At 38.4% G+C, this 18648-nt stretch overlaps 1 protein-coding gene across 1 annotated transcript in view; it reads left to right on the top strand.

Annotated features, from left to right (window-relative positions):
• SUCLG2 (succinate-CoA ligase GDP-forming subunit beta) overlaps positions 1–18648 on the top strand; it is a 125186-nt gene that overhangs the window by 50558 nt on the left and 55980 nt on the right. Inside the window, exons 3-6 of the mRNA XM_057422907.1 lie at positions 9046–9145; positions 9269–9359; positions 15540–15692; positions 16679–16768. Coding sequence (XP_057278890.1) covers positions 9046–9145; positions 9269–9359; positions 15540–15692; positions 16679–16768 — 434 coding nt within the window. The remainder of the gene's footprint in view (positions 1–9045; positions 9146–9268; positions 9360–15539; positions 15693–16678; positions 16769–18648) is intronic.

Below are 18648 nucleotides of genomic sequence, written 5' to 3'. Positions count from 1 at the left end.
TTCCAACTTTCTGTCTTCAGCACTACTGAGGTGGACATAAATTCCTGTATGTGATAATTTTCCCATCCAGATGTTTCCCACACATGATTTTCTTCAGAGGCTCAATAAATGATTTCAGCTATACAATAAAAACTCTGTCCTTAATTCCACCATGTAAATTGGATAATGAGCTGGAATCCTGAAGGACACTTCCTGGGCTTGATTCAGATCAAAGTACTGCAAGATTTGCTGTTCTTTTGCATGTTTGGGTGTGGATTGATTTAGTTACAGTCTGAGCATCTGAAAATGTGTGGTATCTAATACAGCCCTAAACAGTGAAACAAAAACTAAGGGATATAAGGCTAACAGGTAGAGCAAAATTTGTTTAATGGTAGCTGGCTCTGGGAGGGAAATGTTAATTTTGCAGAGAATGTAAATTTTCTGCCAAGATCTGTTCAGTATTTTATCACTTCGGGTGAAAATGCAAACTGTGGAAGAGCTCTAGGATTGGAGCTTCATTAAGAAATTCTTCATGAAACGTGTCAAAGCGTTGCTCAGGGAAATATTTATGCATGCACTCAAACGCCAAGCTGGCATTAGTGTGTGCTTAAAATATAGCAGATAAATACCTGTTTGATGAAAACATCGTATTGTGTCTCTGTAACTTGTTGTGAAGAGGAATTGGACTTGATGATCTTACAGGTCTTTTCCAACCTAGCTGATTCTATGATATGATGTCAAGTACAGTGGAAGCAGGGGGATCTCCTGATTCCGAGTGGTGCATGCACATGTTAAGCTATCAGGTCATTTTGTCCTGGTGTTTGCAAGGCAGTTAAGAGATGCTGAAACCCTTTGAAGGGCCTTAGTCCTGCCCTAGAGTTGGCAAACTTGCAGAAAATGGATTTAAAGCTGTTGTACCTTCAGATGCCTCCTTTCTCACACATGTCCTGTTTCTTGTGCTCATGAAGGCTGTTGGTGGTGTGCCCAGCCACCCCTGTGTGATGTGCTCCAAATTTCTTTTATCTTTGCCCACTGTTTTAAAGCTTATTTTTAAAAGGATCTTGCCAGGCCCAGGCGGCCTGTGTGTAAAGACTCTGCTTGGCAAAGAACTAATTATCAAGTCTGTACTTGAATGGGGTTCACCTGCCACGCATACTTCATTATGGATTTGTTAACACTTCTTAAGCAATGGTGGTAGTGTTGCAGTTGTCTTCACTGCTTTATAGCATGTGAACTCCTTGGTTTCTTGCTGATGTTTCTTCTTGTGTGCTCCATGTTTAAAAATACCTTGTACTACAGCAACTCTTTTATGCTTGAAAGTGAATTGTGAAAAACTAATGTATGTTTCTCAGTTATTATATTTTCTACACTATCTATGGATTTCTCAAAACTCTCTCTGCAGTTCGATAATGGATAAAAGAATCAGTTAGAGAAGACTTTGTGTCTTTTGTGCCTTACACATAATCACAAAGAATGAAACTCTGAAAGCATTCCAGGAAAAAAGGTGTGTGTATTGTTGCAGCTGGGGGTGAGAATAGAGTTTGTTCTTAATGACTGCATGACTTAAACGCTGCATTTAGGTTCCATAAAGCCTGTTCTCTGAATTGCATTGAAACAAATGGAATCTTAGAATCATAGAATAGCTAGGGTTGGAAAGGACCTTAAGATCATCTAGTTCTAACCTCCCTGCCATGGGCAGGAACACCTCACACTAGACCACGTCACCAAAGGCTCTGTCCAACCTGGCCTTGAACACTACCATTAAAACATGTTTTTACTTAAAATCACAGGATATTTTGGCAAGGAAAACTTGAAATCACTGTAGGCTTTGTAAAAGGAAAGATGGAAAGAAAACTGTCAGTATAGTTGTTTCACTATAGCTATTTTTGAATGACAGTGGTTTTAGAAAGCAAGTCTTGTGATGTATAAACGTATTTTATACTTACAAGGAAAATGGGTCTACGAAACCACATGGTTTTGCATGTCCAAATTTCTCGGCACATACTAGATTATCCTAAGAGGCTTCCATGGTGATGTCAAGTAATAGCGATTACAAATAATACACAAGGACAAGTATTCTTTCCTTGCCTTTACAGTCTCTTAAAGTGAAACTATCAGGAGAGAAATAACATTGACTTGGGCATAATAAAAGAATATTAGAAAGTCTGAAAGTTACAAGAATGAAACTGGTGGGTATAGTGATAGAAGAACACCATCGGTTTGCATGAATTTTTCCGTGTTGTTCAGTATTTATTGCACAACCTGGTGCAGGTTGCTGGGTTGACATTGTGGGTTACAGGAAGCAGCCTTCTCTGTTTCACCCATGGAATGGATGTTCCACGAGAGCTTCAGAAAAAGCTTTTGCTCTTGTCTGCTTATCAGTAGACTTGCTCTTCCACCAGATGAAGAACTTGTTCCTCTCCTGATTAAGTTTTCAAATGAGTTTACAAACAGATGGGCCCAACAGTAGTTTTTCAAAACCCTGTATCTGTTGCAGAAGGAATCTATGTAAAAAAATAGCAAGAACTTAAGCTGACAAAAGAAAATGTTAAAGGCTGGAAAACAGCAGAAATAAGATACCCTATGGAGTTTTAAACATGCGTATACAATGAGCAGTTTTAATGTGAGAACTGTGTATTTTGGGATCCCTGCCTTAATGTGCATATTTTTCCATGCCTTTCCATTTCTGCTGCTGGATCTGCCTTGGCTCCACTTCCTGTATAAGTAATTTATCAGGTTTAACTTAAATGTAGGGCATGTGAATACTTGATTACTTTCACTCTGAGAAGGTTTAAGAGCACAATATTAAGAGTGAGCTTTAACATAGCTGATTTTATCTAGCTTTAAATTTTTTATCACCGGTGAAGTGTGTAGTAATGGTTATGAAAGCAATTAATAACAGTACTGACAGAATCAAGAGACTGACTAATTTATCCTTATAGACTTTAATGAGGCTTATAATCTAGCAATAAATATACAATATATTCAAAAGTACAGAGTTATAAAAAGGATGATTTATTTCACTTTAATTCTAAACCAGTCTGAAAACCAAAAGTTGTAGAAAGTAGGCTTGTAAGAACATAATTCTGCTTTGCTGTTACAGAGCAGAAGAATAAAAATACCAGAGGAAGAGAGTTTAAATTAAAAGGGGGGAAAACAATAGTTTAACTTCATTCTAAAGACCTCTAAGCACAGTAACAGTAGTAGATGTGGGAAGTATCTTGTGGATGGCTTCTTTTTCCCACCTCAATCTGCTTACTTGGCAGAGCATGGGAATTGTCTCAGATGCTGCATCTCCAGAGCTCTTGGAGGATGGGGAGCAGTGGAAGTGGTAGCAATACTTGCTTCTTGGGAAAAGCTGTCTCAGTTCGTGTAAAGAGACCCATATATGAGAAGTTATTACAGCAACTTGAAGATTCAGTCTTCAATTTGGGAATTAGGTTTTATTACAATTTTTTATTATTGTTTATTATAATCTTCCTTATACCTTGTATTCTTGTTTCTTGTGCTGAAGTAAGTATGTTGAGTGTCTTTGGACAGGATTATTGTTAAAAGGTAATAAGCACCTGACAGGATCTTGCCTTACAGTATAACAGGATGGCTGAAATTGAGAAAATTAATTATAGCCAGTCTTTCCCAAAGGGAAGCTAGAAACTCAGGTGGTAGTGGTAGCTTAAAACAAGAAAAAAACAAGCAACGATAGTAGAACAGGACAGATGAGACCACGGAAAGTAGGTTTCCTTAGTGGTGAATCAGCTAGAGGTAAAAAAAACCAAACCAACCCCATGTTGTAGAAGACATGATCTGAGCAGAGATGCAGTTGGAGAGATGTTATCTAGAACCCTTACAGGACACTTGGTGTCTCAGTCCCTGCTGTCTTTGTGGGAATGGCTCTTGTGTGTTTACAGACTCAAGTGTTTATGCTCGTGTTTGGGTCAGTAAGGAGATGGGGCTTCTGTAAGACCTTAATTTGGCATGTCCTCAGTTTGTCTTCATTGCTCTGCTACCATGACACTGGGTTGTTTCCATCTGTTTCCAGTGTGTGCTAAGCTCATTGCAAGAGAGATCAGTACATTTTCCAGAGATGCATTTGCTGCTGCTGCACTACTTACAGTGCTGCCAGGGTTTGGAGTCAGACTTGTGCGACTTTACACTGGGGTTAAAATACACTAATGTAATATGGAACCAGGTTCTGCATTTTTAAGAGGTGCAGATGGTAATTAATTTTCACAGGTCCCCTGCAGATGGAGAGTCTGAACTGCTGAAAGTCACAGGGTGAGACAGAAATGTCATTAGGGTTTAATGTGAGACTTCCCTTCCAGTCCCGTGCTCTAATTCTGTCGTGTGGGAGGCCTTGCCAAAGTAGCCCTGGGTACCCTCTGACAGAAAATCTTTTGTTCATAAGCAAGAGCAAGGCCTATTACCACACAATCTTACATTGACTGTTCTTTACAGTATTTTATTTCTGATAAGCCACAGCACATTTGAATGTAATTGTTAACATGCCTAATTTGCAATCACGTAGCTGTATCAATAATAATGGAAAGTTGTTCACAGGTAATAAATTAGCATGCCACATAACTAGCAGAGCTGTGGGTCTCAATGTATTGTTCATGATCAAGAATTCAGTAGTTAAATATACACAGCAGTGGGCTGAGAACAAGCTGTTCATTTTTTTGCTGCAAGCAGTACCAGTGGACCAGAGTAATCATAGCTCCCCAAAGCAGGACTGATTTTATTGTTTTAAATAGGCTTTCATTATAGAACTGAGCCTATTACAATTGCAAGACTATCACTGCCGTTTGTATTCACAGCACTGACGGAAGGGAAGGAGTGGATTGTTGAATCCAGCGTAGAGGATGCTTGTCCCTCCCACATTTTGTCCTGCTGAAACATCTGAATTTATGTAAAAGTACTTAAAGCTTTTTTTCCTATGTGGACAGATTTATTTTTAGAAATGTGGTTAGACCCAACTACACTTGTGAAAAGTTAACCTCTCAGGACTTCTCTGAGGAGTAAAGGTCTTGCTTGTTTATTGGCATCTGACTTAAGAGACAAGCTGTATTTTGCTCCCTTTTATTTAAGGACTCTCTGGAAATGTTCATGCCTCTTTATTTTGTAGATTAATTAAAAAAAGGACAAATACAAGATTCAGTGAATAAACTGTTAAGTCTGAGATATTAATATTCAAGTTATAATTAGTTAAGAACACATGCTGTTACCAGAAATGCGTCATTAACCTGCATGGAGCAGTTTGTGGCTATTTGCTGCTAAATTAGTGACACTTGGAAGCAGTCTTTTTTGGTGTTGGTTTGAACGGTAAGGAAAATGTTAAATCTGTCACAATAAAAAGAAATAGATGCATGCACATTTAAGCAGCAGTCTGTTGTGTTATTTGGAGAGCTTTGTGGGGGTTGTTTCTGTATTTACACAGATGCTTGTCAGTCAGTGGACATACACAGAAGTTCATCAAAGCCTTAATTATCAAATTCAGTGCTGTTGAAAACATTGCACTATACTTTATGGTGGTGTAAAGATGTGTTTCTTGTGCTAGGTTCTCTTCAGATCAGTATTTAAAAGCGCACAGCCCTCCTTAACCGTTTTTCCACTGTTACCACAGCAGCTTGGAAGGGTGCTAATGGAAATTAGTTAGAGCTTTTTTGTTTTTAATGGGTGTAATCCTGACTTTACTTACTGTTCTCAAGAATGTTAACACTTATTATTATTAGAGCCTCCAAGTGAAGGTGGTTACTTCAGATATTCCAGCTAAACCCACATTTTTCTTTTGGGGGTAGTCTTTCATAACAAAATTTGGCAATTCAGGCAGGAGGTAATAAAAACTGTGTCAGCATTTCTAGAAACTGGCTCTCTAAATAAAACAGTGACACTAAGTAATCAGCTTGGTAAGTACTGAATAACCAGTCCCAGTTACTGTATTATAAGATCTGGCTGGTTTACTTTATTTTACAGAGCTTACGCAAGTAACTATTGAATTAGATTGCTTCCTGTTGGTTTCCCCGAAGGCAAGAAGAACCTGCTGTAGTGTGCTCTGCTGAGCTGCTGTATCGATTAGTTCTTCACGTCTAATTTTTACGTGGTTATGCTTGCTTTTTATTCTGTTTATGATTTTGATAGTTGTTTTTCTTAAGTTATTCTTATTGCCTTGATAGTTCTCTAGTGGATTATAAAATGTACACAGTAATTGCTCTCCCTACCTTCATTTGTTGCAGTCAAATGGAGATAATCAGCACTCATGTAGTGTGTTGGTTAGGAATGAGGGTAATGATTACTCACAGAATTGATAACAGATATCACTGACAATCAAAACTCACATTGCTGTGATGGTTGGCACCTCAGACCCATGTAATTAAATGCTTCCAGCATCTATTAACAATACGATATTAGATTATTTTTTTGCAGCAGCCATTGTGATTTGAACAATTTGTTTCTGCAGGTTGGAAAGTGATTTATAGTTTTAATTAATCTTAATATTTTTTGTGCTTAGGAAACATTTTATATCAAACTTTGTTCCATTTAAATTTCCTTCTTATCTGCCCTTCAGTGGCATGAATAATAGGGAGCCCTGAACATGAATATATTGGAATGCATGAAGAATTTTCAAGGAGAGTGCTTTTAAGGTTCAGAATGATATATGTCAAATGTTACTGAATGGGTAAACACATGAAGGGATTTTGCATTGAGAAGCTTCGAAATCACACATCTCTTAGTACAGTACTTCCAACAGCTATGTTAAAAATGCATTCCCATCTTAATACAGGAAATAGGATATTTATGCTGTAATATTTATTCTATCCCAAAATCCAAATTTTTTTTCTAGTTGCTGAGATTTATTATACTGGAACTTTGAAATGGCGCTGCGTCAGAGCTGGTCTGCACCAAAAATTGCCACGCCTCCAAGCTTCTATTTAATTTAATAATCTGTAAAATGCTTTTTGTGTTATTCAAGCCTAGATAGCCTGTGTTTTGTCTGAATGAAAAGTATCTATATCCTCCGTGCCACTTTAACAGTACATTTGTCCATTTAACTACAGATTCTCTTGGTTTCTTGCATATTTGCATAGAGTATTGAAATTTGAGGCATGACCTAATCCAGACATCACTGAAATCAGACATTTCCACAGGCTTTAGAAAAGATGAATAATGGTAGCCTTTTCTAAGCATTCTTCGTGCAGTTCTAATATGAGGATCTCAGACTTCACAAAATACCTGGCAGTATTATAATAAATGTGCAAAGTGACAGTACTCAGTATTCATAAACATCTTGCAGGCACCTGGCAAGTTTTTATGGTTCAAGAAGCTGCTACAGTCCATGGAGCTGCAGAGATCAGGAGTGATGTTTTTGTTTAGTTATTTTTTCTTTTCCCCTTCCTCCCCCTGTTTGTAAGGATTTCAGAATTGCTTCTGCTTCCAGTGTAGGTCTTGGTACAGTTGCTTTTGTCAGTGTGTCTTGCTGCACTTTTTCGTTACTGAGATACTGTTACACTCCAATTGGCAAAGATTTAAGTGATGCCTCAAACAGATGAACGTGTTTTCACAGCTACAGCCCTTGCTCTACACTTACCTGCCCTTTGGAGTTAGGGATTTCTTTTAGGACCACATCCCAAGGTTTGCTTACATGTGTTCAGAGGAAGGAATGTAATTATTTTCGTTGATGGGCATTTGTTTGTTGTGCATTCAAGACAAAATGCACTCTGATTCATTGTCCTGGGTTCAGCAGTAGCAGTCATTTTTCTTCTTCTTAGCAGCTGGTGCAGTGCTGTGGTTTTGCCTTTGGCCTGGGAACAGCGCTGATAACACCGATGCTGCTCAGTAATGTTTACTCTGACCAAGGACTTTGTGAGCCTCATGCTCTGCCAGGGAGGAGGGGAAGCTGGGAGGAAGCAGAGACAGGACACCTGACCCAAACTGACCAAAGAGGTATTCCATACCACACCACATCATGCCCAGGATGTAGAACTGGGGGCAGTTACCTGGAAGGGCTAGATCACTGCTCGGTCGCGCTGGGTATCAGTCAACAGGTGGTAGTGGTTGTATTTTCTTCCCTTGTTATTTTGCTTATCACTTGTTGGAACAAGTCCAGAGGAGGGCCACAGGGATGACCAGGGGACTGGAGCACCTCCCGTATGAAGACAGGCTGAGAAAGTTGGGGCTGTTTAGCCTGGAGAAGAGAAGGCTGCGTGGAGACCTCATAGCAGCCTTCCAGTATCTGAAGGGGGCCTGTGGGGATGCTGGAGAGGGACTCTTCATTAGGGACTGTAGTGATAGGACACGGGGTAACGGGTTAAAACTTAAACAGGGGAAGTTTAGGTTGGATATAAAGAGGAGGTTCCTGTCAGGATGGAATGGGTTGCGCAGGAAGTTGTGAATGCTCCATCCCTGGCAGTGTTCAAGGCCAGGTTGAAGAGTGCCTTGGTTTAGCGTGTGGTGTCCCTGCCCATGGCAGGGGGGTTGGAACTTGATGATCTTAAGGTTCTTTCCAACTCTAACTATTCTATAATTCTGTGGTTCTATGATTATTATTATTGGTGGTAGCAGCAGTGGTTTGTGTTATAACTTAATTACTGGACTGTTCTTACCTCAATCCATGGGAGTTACATTCTTTCCATTCTCCTCCCTATCCCTCCGGGAGCAGGGAGGAGAAGAAGGAGAGAAGTGAGTGAGCAATCAGCTGTGTGGTTCTGAGTTACTGGCTGGGCTTAAACCACGACATTCATGTTTTAAAAACCATTCCAGAGTGTAAGTCATCAAACTGTATGCTGTTTATCTCATTTGTTGTGCAGGCCATGTGGCATTACTAGCATGGTTTTGATCTAAATAATGACGGATTTATCCATCTAATAAGTAGTGTGTATTTATCCTTTAACAATTCTTCTTTGCAGGGTTGCTTTACAAAAATGCTGAATTGACTTTTGTTTTATTCTTCACAAGTTACGAACAACTTCTTGTTATTTTAAAGGGTGTAATCTGGAAATGCGTTTTAAACTTACACTGACAAGCTCGATAAGTGATGCACGATAGAATAACAAGGTGTTTTTTCTCTTGCAGAGGCTAAGGAAATTGTTCTGAAGGCACAGATTCTGGCTGGAGGGAGAGGAAAAGGTATTTTCAATAGTGGGTTAAAAGGAGGAGTGCATCTAACGAAAGAGTAAGTCTTTAAAATTGAAAAAGCATCAATAATTCCGTTGTAGTATTTAAGCTGTTGACAATAACCATGTGACTGTTCCTTTTAATATCTTTTGATAAACTAACATTTCCCCTTTATTTGTAGCCCTAAGACTGTTGAACGGCTTGCTAAACAGATGATTGGGTACAATCTGTCAACAAAACAAACTCCAAAGGGTGGTGTGACAGTTAAAAAGGTAAGTTTTTTGCCTCTTGAAAGTTGAGAACTGTGTTCAGCTGCAGTTTTGCATTAATGTACTGGAGTATATGACATAGATATATTTTTTCATTCCTTTTCCAATGCCTGATTGATTGCATCTAATTGACAAAAGAAATGGTACTTTTTCTATTGGTGTGTGTATTTTGTCCATCAATTTCAGTATGGCTAGTAGTGGGAAATAAAGTCATTTCCATTACCTGTGTTGAAGGGAGTGCTGTATCATAGGTTCATTCTTCACCAAATGCATAACTAAATGCTAGCATAACTTTCTGTAGCATTAAGTGTACAGGCTTATTGATGTTCTTCTTGCAGAAGTAATATAGACATGTTTACTTGTAGTAATAATAATGTCCATATGTCGTACATCTTCAGTTTTAAGCAACGGTTACTAAAGATCGAGACAGATTATTTTCAGAGAATCAAAGAATGGTTTGGGTTGGAAGGGACCTTTAAATTCCATCTATTTCAAACCCCTCGTAATGAGCAGGGACATCTTCAAGAAGATGAAGAGCCCTGTGCAGCCTGACCTTGAATCATAGAATCATAGAATCGTTAGGGTTGGAAAGGACCTTAAGATCATCTAGTTCCAACCCCCCTGCCGTGGGCAGGCACACCTTACGCTAAATCATATCACCTAATGCCTCGTCCAACTTCGTCTTGAACACTGCCAGGGATGGAGCATTCACAACCTCCCTGGGCAACCCATTCCAGTGCCTCACCACCCTAACAGGAAAGAATTTCCTCCTTATATCCAATCTAAACTTCCCCTGTTTAAGTTTTAACCTGTTACCCCTTGTCCTGTCACTACGAATGTTTCCAGGGATGGGGCATCTATCATCTCTCTGGGCAACCTGTGCCAGTGTTTTGCCACCCTCATCATAAAAAATTTCTGCCTTATACTTAGTCTAAATCTACCTGCTTTTAGCTTAAAACTATTACCCCTTGTCCTGTCACAACAGGACCTACTAAAAAGTTTGTCCCCATCTTTCTTGTAAGACCCCTTTAAATATTCATGGGTTTGCATGGGAATGTTCTCAATTTAAAGAAATAAAAAAGGCGTCTAAAAGTAGATTCTTCCTAACATGTTGAAAATGCATAGTTAAATATGGTTATGGTAGTGGTTTAGCTAATATATGGCAATTCGTTTACCTATGATGGTACATATTGCAAGGTGCTGAGATTTACCTCAGCATAAATGTATTGCTTTACTGAGAAAGGACCTTCATACAGGTATGTAGTCAAGAACCACACTCCTGGTATTTGAGGCCAGTAGATAATTTGGCAGGAGCTGAAAAGAACTGCAGTTCACTTTTAATATGTTGTGAACAGCTTGAAATATTAGCATAGAAGGAGAACACCTGTCTGAAAAGATACTGTCTAATGAGGGCTGGAGGAAGAAGCTCAGGCAGTTCTTCTCCTGGGGAGAGCAGATTACCATCACTCCTCATAAGTGTTGTTAAAAAGAAATACTAGATATTAAAAAGAAGGAACAGTATTGCCAAGGCACGTCTGTCAGAGATCGTGATAATACTAAGGATATAAAAGAGGATATACATTTCCCATATAAGGCACTCTGCTTTGAAAAATTTGTATCGTAAAAGCAGTTTTCTTTTGTAAATTCAATGGTTTTATTCTTTTGCCCTAGTTGACCTACTTTGAATACATCAGTACAGGAAATATCACTCTTTGAGTGCGAGTCTGTTCATTTACATATTCAGTTCTGAAAAAGAAACTTCTAATTTTCTTTCAAATTGGTAGAAATGAACAAAAGGTGTTGGGTGTTGGGTCTTTGAAATGGATTATTCAAGGGATTTGTAGCAAGATTACTTTTTTTTACCATGTGTAGAATAGCTGTAGAAGATTTGACTTGTAATTACTTTCTTCTCCATCCACGCTTTGACTGTATGAACAAACAATAGTCAAGAGTAAGCAGCTAGGGCATATGTGGGGTTTAATGTGGTATTTTGGTGGTAGAGGAAAGCATACAGCCTTGATAGATTGTGTACTTTTCCTTTGCTGTACAGCTACTTGGAAACTTCTCAGGACAAAGGTTGCAAGTATTTTAATATTGATCCATGATAAAACTAGAGTGATGCTTTTCACTGGGGCAAAGCTTATCATCTGTTGTCATGACCTTCCATTCTGATTATGGACTTGGCTTTTAAAAGCCCTATGACAGTTCATGCCTTCATTGCACACACATTTATCAGGATAATAGTATGTTTTACATTTTTGGTGTTGAAATCTTGATTCTTGGTAATTTATGGTGAGAGCTGGCACCCTGTTTTAAGTTAATTATGTAGCAGTTCAACTAGTGGTATGCTAATGGTTTCCCATTGCTCATTAGATAGTAAAGAAAAAACATGGTTAAAGCAATTCATCTAGGTCATCAAAAGGCCATTTCCCAGAAAAAAAATAATGTCTTCTTAAGAGCCTTTACCTTCTCCAAAGTTAGCTCACTGTAGGATCTATAAAATAGTTAAAGGACTCGAGGCACTCATGTTTGTAGTACAAGGGCTGCAGTGTCAACCACTGAAATTTTAATCAATGGCCAAACAGTAATATGATTAAAAGGATAAGTTTAGCTATGTCTAAGATGTCATTTAATGCAGTGGGTAGTTAGTGCACAGGAAGTGCTAGACAGACTCTTTAAGCTTGCTAAGAGCAGTGGGGAAGTTGAGATTTAATAGCTGGCATTTTTGTTCTATTTCAAGGCATAAGCCTTCTCTGTATGTGAACATAAGTGTATGTGAGTGTACATGTACTTAAAGAAAATTGTAGTTCAGGGAGAAAAGAAAAGGCATGGGTTTAGGTTTTGTGGGTTTTGAACTTTTTTATGTTCTGCAAAGTTTGAATGAACTCATATGTTTTAAAGAATTTAGGTAATACATGTTTTCCAGAAGGAAAATAGTCACTTTCTGTGAGGCAGTCAATGAGCTGGTGTCAAGTCAAGGGGTGGAAGTGGCATACCTTTGACATGTGTTTATAAGGAAGAAATAAAAGACAGGAATTTTCTACAATTAGAATAATTTCTGAGCAGAAAATGGACTTTTCAGCTTCCTTCGCCTGTGTACCTACTATGGAATTTAAAGCATGTTTGCGCTTCTTTAGATTGATGTTTCTCAAATAAATAGCAGTCTCCTGAGGTCCCTTGTAACTTGGAAGCTATTTTGCGAGTTTACATAAAATTCTCTTATGGCGGTTTGGAATTTGGAGAGCCTGGTTATCTTAGGAGACAGTCTTTTCTTATCATGGCAGCCTGAGACTTCATTACCTGTGTTTTCTCTCCAAGCAATAACAATTAACATTTTGAATATTTGATTAAATATAAAAGAGCTGTTATAGTTACCCTTATGAAATTAAATGTGTAACTTAAACTTTTAGGTAGTGGTTTATTTTTAAGAAGGAAAGGTTGAAGTTGCCAGGTAGTTTTCAATAAAGCTGATTTTTCCCATGACATTTAAAATATAGACCTGATGTGGTAAAGAGATAATGATGCTTCACATTATTTATCATGAGCAAAACAGACAAAGCATGAGAAGGATCAACAGTCTTATTCAGTTACACTACTCTTAACCGTTCATTGATGTGTTTGTGTTGGTTTTGTCATGTGAATGATAGGTAAACTTTAAGTCATAATATTTAAAAACCTTGAACACTATTTTCCCTGGTTTTGCTCTGCATGAGACAGGGAGGATGGTGAAGGGAAGTAAATGCTTTGTTGGGAAAATGAGAGATGTTACACATCTAACAACTTTTACTCTACCGTAAGCCTGCCTACTACAAAGTAGATGGACTCTCAACAGTTTTGTGCATTAAGACAGAGAAGTATTTGGTGATGTTGACATAGTTTTAATAAGCAATAGTGAGGACAGCCACTTGGGTCAGAAGTAGCAGTTGAAAAGATACTTGATTTAATAATTTAAGTTCCACCTGCTGTGCTTGCAGATGTATCTCTCAAGACTTACTCAGTCTCATCCTAAGTCTGGATCATCCTGATCCTGAGCACAGCTCAGACAAGGTCCAGTAGCGCCAGCTGGTTTTATTTGACTTATGTATGTCTAAAACAATTGACTCACATTTTTCAGATACACTGATGCGGGATATACAAGAAGGTAAAAACATGCATGCAGGTAAAAAGTAGCAAATCAAGGATATATTCCATATCTTTGCTTGTTAATTTGTCACATCTTGGTAGGTAGCCAAGCTATGTTTCCACAGTTGGCTTTTAGCATCCCTTTATAGTGGCATAAAATAGGCAGATGCTTTTAAATAGTATGGTAGTTTTTAAAGTTCTTACTTTTCCCCTTCATCCTAGTTTTCTTTAGTTTGTCTTTGAACAGTTGCTATTAGGATTATTCCTTTGCATCACCTTATGTAAAGGTAGAAGAAACAAAATTGCTATGTTTCCAAATCGGAAACCCCATAAAGAAACAGGATCTTTCCTTCCATTCTGGACACGGCTTTATTTAACACCTTGTCTCTTACTTTTTCTTTCCTATTCTGGTAAGATGTACAGCCAGGTAGAAGGTACGTACAGTTTTTCTTGTGTACTTCAGAGCAGAATGCAAAAAACCAACTTGTTTATAGACCTTAAACTGTGAAATCCCCAGCAATACTTACTTGATGAAGCACATCTTGCCAGGTAGTCAGAACTTGAAGACTGCAGGTGTATACATACCTCTTGGATCTGAGGACTTTGAGCTGCTGACTGATGAATTAATTTCAAATGAATTTCACCTTATGTTTCTTTGGGAGTGATGAATTTCATCTAAAATAATTGCCCAAAATTGTCACTTTATAAACAGACCATGTTAGAAAGGCATTGCCACCTAATCCTAATATTAACCTTAGGGAAGTGATTTTCCTAACTTCTACTGCTTCCGTTGAAAGATAAGAAATAGTAGCTCTGCTAAGGAAGAATGTAATTCGTTGTCATAAGGCGAAGTGATCGTGCTAATTTAATTGTAGAGGTGGCTGCTCAACTTTCAGGTTGAAAGTCAGAACTGAATGCAGAGCAGAAGTATAGCTTTTGCACCTGAGATGAAGGCACCTATAATGATCACGATGAACAATTATTAATGAGCATATTCAGATTTGAAGAACATTTTGGGGAATTTGTCAAAACATAGTTTTAGGAGCCCTTTGCTAAGTATACAATTACGTAATCTCTGAAATGGCTTCAGTAGCTATTGTTAAACTATTGCAGAAACTGACAGTTCAGATGAAGAGTTATTGTAATACTAAAATAGAAAGGACTTTGTGTTTAGCATGTTTTTAGGAGGAGAGAAAAAATTGTTACAAAGAATTTACTTGGACCATTTTCACCCCAATTTTAATGTGAATACTTCTAGATTCCAAACATGTAGGATTTGAATCAGCTGTTGTGTTATGTGCTGAGTTATCTGTCAGATACTGGGACAAAAGGGCTCTGTAGTGTATAGTAAATACCACATATTAGTAGCTTTTTGGAAAACTAATTTTTTTGTTTCAAGGTTGTGCAAGTATCTGAAGGTCACACATCTGCTTGTCTCTAAACTGAAAGTAAAAAGCTGGAGGGCAGAATTATCTGTAGCCCCATTTCCTTAGGAAGTACTTAGGCAGGTCTAGAATTCAGTGCTGAGATTGTAAGTGTAGGAGGGCCTTCTGTTAGAATGAGAATTTAAGCCTGAGGATTTACTGGTGAGGAATGGAGCTACTGATGAGATGCATCTGAAGGGCAGCGTACCCTCTTTCAGATCTATGTGATTTGCAAACTGTACTCCCTTGTGACTCAAGTTTTTCTGTGGTTAGCTCTTTAAAGTGCATGTAAAAAGTTGGTATGGAGATTTTCAGCAGCAGCTCCAATTCTCCTCTTGGAACAGCCCCAGCTGTAGGGGTTCCTGGATTGCACTGCTTGTTACACAACCCAGTGAGAACAGCAGCGTCAGGGGAGTCTGTTATTTAGGGAAAGTGGATTTTCTGGGGAAGAGGTTACTGGGTTGTAATACCTTGTAAAAAAGTGAAACAAGTATTTCTATTCAGGATAGCAAGTATCAAACTGCTGTGTTTTAAGGCAGTGCAGAAACATGAGCCGCCATGTTCTCTGCTTCACCAGCTAGATGGACCAGTCAGAGCTGCTCATGTTTTGGGTTTTCTTTATTATCTTCCTTTTCAGGTGATGGTTGCAGAAGCACTGAATATTTCCAGGGAAACATACTTTGCCATTTTGATGGACAGAGCCTGCAATGGACCTGTTATGGTTGGCAGCCCACAGGGTGGTGTTGATATAGAAGAAGTCGCAGTTACTAGCCCAGAACTTATCTTTAAGGTAGGAATATAATATTTTACACTAAAAATTTTCCTTGTCAGTTATCCAAAAGAACATATCCCATCTCCCCTCCCCCCGCTTTCCCTTTCCATTTTTCCTTCTGCCACATATGGAAAGAAGACAGTAAGAACCATAAAAATTGTTTCATCCAGTAGGGATTCAGGCCTATTATAGAGTAGGCAAATGAAATATGTTTTAACGTCTGATTTTGTCAGTATTTGTGTCTTCAGCTCACTTAGAAAAAGAGCTTAAATCTGGCTTTTGTATGATGCATTAAACTTAATACCTGAGCTGTTCCATGATTGAGTTTCACTTTCAGGAAGGTACAGTTTGTTCACAGTGAGTCAGTGCCAGTATGGTTGTTGTTTCTGGAGTTGGTTATTTTTTCTCATTGACAGAATTGTTAATTATTTCTTTGTACCTGGATGACTTTTGCAGCTGAAATACAACTGTTGTAATTGCTTTCTTAACGATGACTACATTTAAGTATTCTTCATGTTACTGTGGCATGGTAATGAGTAGACGAGCTATTAATCTGGGAAAATAATTGATACCATCAAGTGTAATTATTCAAACAGTTATAAAAATATTTAATGTGCATTCTAAAAATTACATAAACGTTCCAGTGTTACTGGGCAGTGACACCCATTGCCTTGAAAGTATTCCAGAAGATGTCATTAAAATTAACAGACTAAATAGTCATCAACGCCATCTGTACAGTAATTAAAAGTGAAAACTGGTGTCACATTGTCTTGTCAGAATGCCACCCTGAAGAATTCTGTATCTTTTTGGAAGGACTGTTTTGGAGTTGGTGTGGTAATTATACCCTATAGGCAGCTGCTGCAGCCTCAGTCTCGGAGAGCTTTGGCAAGCAGCCATGCTTTAATTACTCATTTGCAAATGTATACTAAGTGTTTTCCTTTTGAAGTTCTAAATCTCCATTCAGGTTGAATATTTAGTTATATTTATGCACGTTATTGTTGCAGGAGGAAATAGATATTTTTGAAGGCATAAAGGATCATCAGGCATTGCAGATGGCAAAAAATTTGGGATTCAAAGGACCTTTGCAACAGAAGGTAACTTGGCTATTCCCTCCTTTTTTACTGACGTTTTAGCCCAGCCGTACAATAAATGCTTTCCAAATAGACACGAAAAGCCAAGTGTCCATTAGATCAGGAGTGTTTTGACATTTTAAATACTAAATTTCACCTAGATAATTGTCATCAGGCTTTAGCAATTTGAATAAGCTCCTTATTGTTCCAGAGTGAAAGTTCCTGGTCTTTGGTGACAACATGCTGTTATACCGCATGGATTCTTTTGATTCCGATGGAGCTCAGTGAATTACATGGGTAGAGGTGTTTTGGAAAATTTGGCCCTTAATATGGGAGAATCTCTCTGGGTAAATGAAGCCTTTTTTTTCTGACCATCAACTCAAACCCAAAATGCTGCCAGCTTGTTGTCTGTTCAGTATCTCTATGTGTATATATATATATGAATTCCATATTGTACACAAATATGTGAGATATTTTGCCTTTATGAATCATTTTGCAGAGAAGAGAAAGATTGTTTGTGTTACTTTTGTCTGGTTTTTCCCCCCATAGCATCAAACTGTCATTTCTGTAGAACTCCTTTATTTTTAATTCAACGGTTTTAATTATTTTCTATCCCAACCATGCAATTAAAAACCGAATACTCATTAAGTTGATTAACACACATTTGAAGATTTAGCTGTATACCTAATGAGGAGGAATGATTATGTAGAACCTTTCAACCCTTGAAGAGTTCTGGTACTTAATAATTTACAGCAATGTACGGACTATTCAACAATACATTTAAATAATGCTGCAGTGAATGCGTTTCTTTCCTTGTGCTATCAACTCAAAGGAATTTACTGAAGCATAGGGACATAGTTTTTATTCAGACAAATCCTGGTATCTACTTAAACATTCGCTATTTCTATGTTAGGATTTTATGCTTTGCCTCAAAGAGGGTCAGTGCTTATAAACCTTGAGAAAGAGAAGTGTTGGCATTAAGTTGCCTAATTCAGAGACATAAAATTATAGAATAGAATCATAGAACAGTTAGGATTGGAAAGAACCTGAAGATTATCCAGTTCCAACCACCTGCCATGGGCTGGGTTACCTCACACTAGACCATGTCGCCCAAGGCTCTGTTCAGCCTGGCCTTGAACACTGCCAGGGATGGAGCATTTACCACTTCTGTGGGCACCCTGTGCCAGTGCCTCACCACCCTTACAGTAAAGAACTTCTTCTTTGTATCTAACCTGAACTTCCCCTGTTTAAGTTTAAACCCATCACCCCTTGTTCCATCGCAAAAATCCCTGATGAAGAGTCCTTTTCCAGCATCTTTGTTAGGCCCCCTTCAGATATTGATGCTGAAGGATGGAGCAGGCCTTAATAAAATTAAGTGATTCTGGTGCTCTGTTACACTTACAGCAGTGTAATAGGGCAGCAACAGCTTTTCAGGTTGCCCAGAATTAATGTGGGGTTGCACAGTGGGACTTTTCCCCAGCGTCACTGTTGACAGCTATACCCATTGGTACTGGGACAGGTTGTCCACCGAGTGTTCGTTCTTCATAAGCAATTTGTATGTTGCTTCCAAACAGTAACTCTTCACAGGGTCTTAAGACATGTTGGTCCCCAAACTGGGGTTGGAGTTGAGCCTTTCCAATGATACAGTGTTTCCTCTCTTATAAATGGCGCTGCGAGAGAAAGCTAACTTTTGTCGTTTTATTTCCATTCACTTTGCTTATTAGGAGAGATCCCAAATGTTTTTGGTGCGTGTACTTCTGTCAATTGGTCAGTAATGAAGGAATAGATTTGAATGTTTCTTTATTGGTGCACTTCATCTGCAGACTTCATCCCACACTGACAACCTAAGTGTTGTTTTTTATGCACATTCATGTTGCTGTTGCTTAAGCTGTTCTATTAATGGA

This window comes from Pezoporus wallicus, unplaced genomic scaffold (genome assembly GCF_028554395.1).
Source record: "Pezoporus wallicus isolate ANWC-B61680 ecotype Strahan unplaced genomic scaffold, APGP_CSIRO_Pwel_v1 contig_7073, whole genome shotgun sequence".
NCBI lineage: Eukaryota > Metazoa > Chordata > Aves > Psittaciformes > Psittacidae > Pezoporus > Pezoporus wallicus.
The sequence above is the reverse complement of the archived record's forward strand: the minus strand, read 5'-3'. Positions and strand labels throughout refer to the sequence as shown.